This window comes from Poromitra crassiceps (genome assembly GCF_964638095.1).
Source record: "Poromitra crassiceps genome assembly, chromosome: 3".
In the NCBI taxonomy this organism is placed as follows: Eukaryota; Metazoa; Chordata; class Actinopteri; order Beryciformes; family Melamphaidae; genus Poromitra; species Poromitra crassiceps.
In genome coordinates, this window is record NC_139625.1 from 8,486,455 (window position 1) to 8,494,308 (window position 7,854).

General features: G+C 42.2%; 1 protein-coding gene across 1 annotated transcript; it reads right to left on the bottom strand.

Moving 5' to 3' along the window:
- Positions 1–398: 398 nt before the first annotated feature.
- On the bottom strand, positions 399–5,521 carry LOC310774377 (H-2 class II histocompatibility antigen, A-U alpha chain-like). Its single transcript, XM_083634440.1, has 4 exons — positions 5,417–5,521; positions 3,876–4,124; positions 3,231–3,512; positions 399–894 (listed from the first exon to the last, which is right to left on the bottom strand). The coding sequence occupies exons 1-4, from the start codon at positions 5,478–5,480 to the stop codon at positions 773–775; spliced, it is 717 nt and encodes a 238-aa protein (XP_083490566.1). The 5' UTR covers positions 5,481–5,521; the 3' UTR covers positions 399–772.
- Positions 5,522–7,854: the final 2,333 nt, after the last annotated feature.

The following is a 7,854-nucleotide window of genomic DNA, read 5'->3' on the forward strand; positions in this document are numbered from 1 at the left end:
TTTTCTTTTTAATTATAAAGTTAAATTATTTTCAAAGTTTAATTTGAAGACCAGATTATTATGTTTTTAGAATACGGAGATTATGGTGCGCTCCAGCGCAGCAGGGTAATTAGCGCGTAAGAGGTGTTTTTAAACACCTATGTCCAGTACAATTATAACAGGCATGCGCTTGTGCGCCCCCAATTTGCATTGCCGGCGTTAAACGAGCGCAAACGCTAAATTAGCGCTTTTGCGACGATAGGGCCCTCTGTCTTTTGTGTAATTCATACGAAAACTATTTTAAATGACAATACAGACTATTTTAGGAAAAGTCAGGTACCAGCAGCATTGTATTTTTTAATTCAACAAAGTTATAAGTTTCAAAAAGGTCAAAATGACCACTGTGGGCATTCTAGTGTTACATTTCAACACCTGGAAAAATGGTGGCATTATAAAACCTGTGGACCGTTACATGTAATTATATAGATTATTTAACAAAAGTATTTATACATAATAAATGCAGTGATTGACTATTCAGAAACTCTTCAAGCTTTATTATTTCGATGTTAAACAGTGAAAATGTAAATTAGATAAAAGATTATACAGCAGGCTGGATAGAAGCTTTGTTTGTTTACTTGATTTGTTTGTGTGAAAGCTAACGTGCTTGCTGTTTCCTCCAGCTGAATCAAACAGGTCCACACAGCAGAGAGAAGCTGTTTAAAAGCAGTAGAATAGAAAGCAGAAACGTTATTCTGCTTCCAGTATGTTCACTCTGCCTCACATCATCAATAGATCAGTTGCATTCATTTCCTTTGATGAGGAAGAAGGTTCCTGTGGCCACGCCCAGCAGAGCAACGGTCAGACCCAGTCCACAAAACACCGCAGGTCCGATGCCCGGCTGCTCCTGCTCCACATCTGAGGAGGAACCACACACATCAACACATCAACACATGGGAACACACAGGAATACCAAGCGGCAACGTCTGTCTTAGAAAAATTAGGCCAACAGAGTGCCAAAAACTGGAGGCTTGCTCCAAAAGCAAGTCAAATGCTCAAATTCGGAAAAAATATATATATATATACAATTTAAAAAAAAACGGTTCTGGTCTCTATATAGTGACCAATTTCATCCAGTCATGATAAGTAGGTATACAGGGGTGAAAATAACTCACCCATTTATACAGACTATGGGCCCGTTTTGCGCTGGAATAGCGCCGCGCAAAGCCCTAATTGTGGCCGTGTCGGCCCGCTGTGCTTCACGTCATCTTGGCGCACATCTCCATATAGGCGTGTTTATGCCCAAAAGCATAGTGGAGGTGTGGTCATGCCCATAAAACCACAGCATCACGTCAGCAGCTTCCTCCTTCACTGAGAGGGAGTGAGAGAGAGAAAGAGGGAGAGAGAAGACATCTGTATGCTCATCCCTTTTCTCTCTTCTATCTCCGCTGCGGTAATATACTGCATGCGTAATTACGCAGCATACTGAGAGCCGCGATGAGTGATGCTGCTCTATTTGAAGAAGTTGAATTTCGTTCCACCAGCACACATTTTATTAATCAGCTATTTTCGATTCGTTTCTATTAATATATATACATCGAATGCCACCAATTTGGTATGTCATTTTCTCCTTGGCGCACATAAAGACAAGACACATGCTTCCGTCACTTTCTGCTTGATGGCGAGAGGGACTTCAGCTGCCACCGCGGTGTGGAGAAGCTGGTCTTATATGCGTGCAATTGCACGCATATAAGACCGTGGAGGCTGTAAGGCTATGGAGGTTATAAGGTATAAGGTGTATATATATAAGGTGCTATAAGGCTGTGGAGGGCTTTGAAGGTGAGGAGTAGTAGTTTGAAGTCAATACGTTGCTTGACAGGGAGCCAGTGGAGAGAGTGGAGGACAGGGGTGATGTGATCGTGGGACCGGGTGTGAGTGAGCAGGCGGGCGGCTGAGTTTTGAACCATCTGGAGTCAGAGGGAACGGGAGGTGATGCCGGTGAAGAGGGAGTTGCAGTAGTCGAGGCGGGAGGAGATGAAGGCATGGATGAGGGATTGAGCAGCAGGGGGGGAGAGGCAGTGTCTGACTTTAGCGATATTGCGGAGATGGAAATATGAGGTTTTGACAACAGAGCTGACGTGGGGATCGAAAGAGAGGGTGCGGTCCAGGATGAAACCAAGGTTGCGAGCCAGGGGGGAGGGGGTGATGGTGGAGTCGTCAATGGTGAGGGTGATGGGTCAGGTGAGGGAGCAGGTGGGAGACTTGGAGGCGGTGATAATGTCGGTGATGAGAGAGGAGTCAACAGGGGAGAAGGCAGTGAGGGAGGGGGGAGGGGGAGGTCAGGGGGAGGGAAGATGATAGTGGGGAGGGGGGGCGGAGGGGTTGGCGATGGAGGCAGTCAGGGAGGAGTGGATTTTGTAGATTTTGCTGTTGAAGGCGTGGAGAAATGAGTTGCAGAGTTCAGGGGAGGAGAGTGTGTTATTGTCCGGGCGTTGGAGGAGCTTTTTAACAATGGAGAAGAGAGTGCGGGGGTTCCTGTTGGTGCTGTTGATAGGGTGGAGAAGTAGGCAGATTTGGCAGCTAGGAGTGCATCACGGTAGGAGGAGAGGTGCTGTTTATAGAGTTTGGCGTGGACAGTGAGGTGGGTTTTCTTGAAAAGTCTTTCCAGTTGCCGGCCGGTCTGTTTCATCGTGCAGAGTTGGGGAGTGAACCAGGGGGAGGAGGAGGTGAATGAGACTGTGGAGGTTTTCAGGGGGGCCAGGGAGTCAAGGGAGTCAGTTGAGTGCAGAATTGAGGAGGGTGGCATAGTCATCAGGGGAGGAGGGGGCGGAGTCAGGGCGGGGAGGGCAGAGGATATAGTCTGGGAGAGAGTGGGTGTTAACTGTTTTGCAGACATTCATTTAGTTTGACAGTTATTGAGAGTTGAGTTGATTTGAGTAAAGTTGTGGACCAGTGATGTCATTCATGCACAAATGGTCACTGGTCCACAATTTATCAAATCAACTCTCAGTAACTGTCAAACTAACTGTAGTATAGGTTAGTGTTAGCTAACTGTATGTAGGTTTGTTTGGTTTTAGCGAACTGTAATTTGGGTGGTGTTAGCAAACTGTGGTTTTGGTTGGTGTTAGCTAACTGTAGGTTTGTTTGGTGTTAGCTAACTGTAGGTTTGGTTGGTGTTAGCTAACTGTAGGTTTGGTTGGTGTTAGTTAACTGTAGGTTTGGTTGGGGTTATCTAACAGATAAAGGTGTATCACCCCAGATTCGGGTCAGCGGCTGGCTCAAGGCTCGGTGCTCCACAGAACAGCTGTAGACATCTCCAAGCTGTGGGGTGAAGCTCAGCCTGGAGAACTGGTAGAAGGTGCCGTCTTTGTCCGGGTAGGGGATGGTGAGGCTGGTTCCTTTGGTCAGGTTCTGGTCATTCCTGGTCCAGTAGACCTTGACGGGAGCGGGGTAGAACCCGCTCACATGGCAGATGAGGTGGTTCTCCACTCCAAGCTCCACATCGTCTCTGGGGTAGATGGAGCTGTGAGGAGCATCTGCACAACAACACAATGTAAACATCATGTAAACATTCAATTCAATATCAATACTTTCAGCATGAAACATTAGCATTAAATATATTTTATTTCTCAGTTCTGTTCAAAAGGTTTTATTTTTATTTTTCACTAGCACAAAATAGAATGTAATATAATATAATATAATTTCCCTAGTAATATTAAACACTATCAGAACAATGATTTCATAAACGTTCTAATCACCTCAAATATTAAATATTTTATTACATTACAGTAAGGTTAAAGTATTGTATATTTATGACAGTAAGGTAAAACACCTGCAGTCATTCCTTATCTGTAGTTTAAATAGTTAATAATAAATTAAACTTTGTCATCTGTCCTTACCGAGCTCTAGAGGAGGGTTCTTCAAGACATGCCGATCTACTTTCAGGTTTTGTTGGCAGATGGCCAGATTATCCATAGCTGCTTGATAAGCTCCTTGCTCCCAGCTCATATGATCTACAAACTTGGGCTGAGGCTCGACTGCTTTCTTGTTGATGAAGTCTGCGTACCACAGCTCTTCACCATCCAGTCCAAACATAAACTCTCCATCAGTGTCTGAACAGCCCATGATTTTAATATCCTCATGTACAGCTGAGAGGAAACAAGATGAAAAACATGTCTAACTTCTTCACATCCACAATCACAGACTGAATTCATTTTCCACATCCTGCTGCCAAATGTTATCCAGTCATGTTTGTAAAGAGTTTGTCTGTTTATCATTTATATGAAAACAACAACAACAACAACAACAACAACAACAACAACAACAACAACAACAACAACAACAACAACAAATATCTTATTGACACTAAATCTCTCTCTGGTTCAGAAGTTTCTGGAGCTCAATTCAAATGATTTTCAGATCAACATGAAACATATGTGACAGACTGGTGTTTTGGGTAACAAGTAGGCTAAGGTCATGTTTCAGTTTTCAGATGATGAAAGTGCAGAAAGATAAGCTTTCAAATGATGATGTCATACATTGAAATATGATCATAGAAGTTATTAGTAAAATGCTTATTTGAATGTTGGTACTCCTAGAAGCAACATTCAGAGAAAATCGTCCTGAAAGTTGGTGAACAAGCTTGGTTTGCTAACAGATGAGAAGTATTTAGTGATCCTAAAACTGTTGTTTGTTATATTGAGTGTGTTCTGCAACATCTACACTTGTGTAATAGGAAGATTTGTTCCAAACAACCTTTTATCTTGATTTGTGTGATTTCTCGGTTGCTTGATACCTCGTTCACCAGACCAGACTGTGCTACATACTGAGGTGAAAAATGAGTGAGACTAAATGAAGTCTGATGTACTCAGAGATAAGTACACACATTCTTTACTTGAGTAGAAGTACAGTTACTTATGTAAAAAAAAGACTCTGGTAAAGGTAGAAGTACTGATTCAACTTGTCTGCTCAAGTAAAAGTAAAAAAGTATAGAGGATCTGAAATGTAACAAGGTATAAAAGTATGTCTACCTGCTGTTTCTGTGCAAAGCTAACTGAAACTCATGTCATATTAATATAATTCAAAGACCATTAAACTTATAAGATCCCCTCCAAACATGTGTTAAGATGTATAAAGAACATACTTTCATTAATGATTTGTGTGATAATGATGTGTGCAAGCTGAGAGTGTGAGACGAGAGAGACAAACAAACAACGGTTACATCATTGTTGTCTGTCGTGCATTAAAACTAAAGTAACTAGCATGTTTTGAAAATGTAAGGAGTAGAAAGTACAGATATTTGTATTAAAATGTACTGTAGGGAGTAAAAGTAAAAAGTTGTCAGAAATGTGTTTAAATAGTAAAGTACAGATACCTGAAAATCCTATACGTAAGTACAGTAACAAATATCTTTGTTCTTCCCATTTCTGGATGTACTTACTGTCTTTGCGTGCTGTGACACCAAGGAGACATGAGAGGAAGAGGAGGGTCTGGGAGCTCTTCATCTTCACAACACAACAGCACAGTGTTGACTTCACACTGACTGCTGCAGTGCAAACTAAAGTCAACACAAGGAACAGCCTTATCTGACACACAGCTCCACCAATCACATTACAGCTTTGACTTGCATCATCAGTCTCCAGGTAAGCACAGTGGGCAACTGCTGAGAAATGAAGTGATGATGGAGAAGAGTTTATACCCTGCACTTTATTACACTCACATAATGATGTATTGATTGAGTCAATCAATAATAATAAATACATAAGTGATCAAGTGTTTTACAGAGACCAGGAAGTAAAACAGACGGGGTAGAAACCAGACAGAAACAAGAGAAAGAAAAGGCAGAAAAAACAATTGAAAAAATTATCAATCATAAATGTCAAAACAATAGAACTATCTCTCTCTCTCGCTCTCTCTCTCTCTCTCTCTCTCTGCCTCTCTCTGCCTCTCTCTCTCTCTCTCTCTCTCTCTCTCTCTCTCTGCATCTCTCTCTCTCTCTCTGCCTCTCCTGTCTCCACTGCAAAAAAAAACTTTTCCCATGTTACTATTTACACAGATTCCTCTTTTATTTTAGGGTCAAAAGTATCTAAATTTCTGTATAGGAATAATGATTCCTCAATTCCAAGTCTCAGGACAATATGATCAAACTAAACCGTTTCAGGATTGCTGGTTGCAGCCTGCACAACACATCACAATTGATCTTATCAACATTGCCCTTATGACATCACTGATTACGTCACAATGCCTATGACATCATCAGTAGGACAAAAAACAAACAGACAGACAAACATTGCCCACTTGCTCTCTTTTAATGATGATGATGATGATGATGATGATGATGATGATGATGGTCCACGGACCCCCAGGGTTCCTTGAAGGATTTGGGGTCTCCAGCTGAAAGGGGGATCATTTATTTTCAGTATAATATCATCCATAAGTAACACAATGACAGACTCAGTGTCAGACTGTATGACTATTTTGGTCAGTTTCATACACTTCCTTTAATAAAACATCTAAAAGCTAAAATCTTATCAGATGGGGACTCTGGGACAAATCTTATCAAATGGGGTCTGTGGTGTAATTTGTCTCAGTTTAGGTCAGATCCTGCATGAAAAAGTTTGAGAACCACTGAATAGATGATAGAAAAGATGATTGACAGGTGATCACAGTTCTCTCTGTTGACTCTTTCTAAAAGCAGCTGAAGACTCTTGTGTTCAGACCAGCCTTTGCCTCACCCTCTGTGTGTTTTTATGTTTTATTGTTTTTTACTGTTTTCTGGACTTATTTGTAGCATGTGACTCTTGTGAAGTACTTTATAGCTGCTCTGTGAAAGCTGCTGTATGAATACACTTTACTTTAATACAGTAGTGAGTACTAATAAGTGTTGTGACAGTAGACTTGGTCTGTTCAACTTCAGAGTTTCTCTTCCAGGTTTCTCTTCTCTGTTTCCCACCAAACCAGTGGAGCCTCATGGTGCCTTCAGGTACCTTCAGATAAACCAGGACTTTACCACATACCACACAGAGCCAGGGGCAGTCAGCCAAGTCCTGCATATGAGTCAATCTGTCATAGAAACAAGTTAGTCAGATCTCATGACTTTTCTGCTTATTACCCAGTCAGCAGCTGGGTGTGTTCTAATATGTTGGAACATAAAACACATGAACATGTCCACCTACAGCACCTGAACTCATCTGTGACTCTCACACCAGCTGAACTATAGTGTTGTAGTAGCCTCTACAGCACCTGAACTCATCTGTGACTCTCACACCAGCTGAACTATAGTGTTGTAGTAGCCTCTACAGCACCTGAACTCATCTGTGACTCTCACATCAGCTGAACTATAGTGTTGTAGTAGTCTCTACAGCACCTGAACTCATCTGTGACTCTAACACCAGCTGAACTATAGTGTTGTAGTAGCCTCTACAGCACCTGAACTCATCTGTGACTCTCACACCAGCTGAACTATAGTGTTGTAGTAGCCTCTACAGCACCTGAACTCATCTGTGACTCTCACACCAGCTGAACTATAGTGTTGTAGTAGCCTCTACAGCACCTGAACTCATCTGTGACTCTCACACCAGCTGAACTATAGTGTTGTAGTAGTCTCTACAGCACCTGAACTCATCTGTGACTCTCACACCAGCTGAACTATAGTGTTGTAGTAGCCTCTACAGCACCTGAACTCATCTGTGTCTCTCACACCAGCTGAACTATAGTGTTGTAGTAGCCTCTACAGCACCTGAACTCATCTGTGACTCTCACACCAGCTGAACTATAGTGTTGTAGTAGCCTCTACAGCACCTGAACTCATCTGTGTCTCTCACACCAGCTGAACTATAGTGTTGTAGTAGCCACTCCAGACCTCTGAGACCACATGTT

Bases quoted from the DNA above. Each gene is read 5' to 3' on its own strand.
- LOC310774377 (XM_083634440.1), bottom strand. From the start codon at position 5,480: ATGAAGAGCTCCCAGACCCTCCTCTTCCTCTCATGTCTCCTTGGTGTC. The intron at 3,513-3,875 runs GTAAGGACAGAT...GTTGTTGTGCAG, and splicing joins GAACCCTCCTCTAGAGCTCG to ATGCTCCTCACAGCTCCATC. The intron at 895-3,230 runs GTGATACACCTT...GTTCCTCCTCAG, and splicing joins GCCGCTGACCCGAATCTGGG to ATGTGGAGCAGGAGCAGCCG.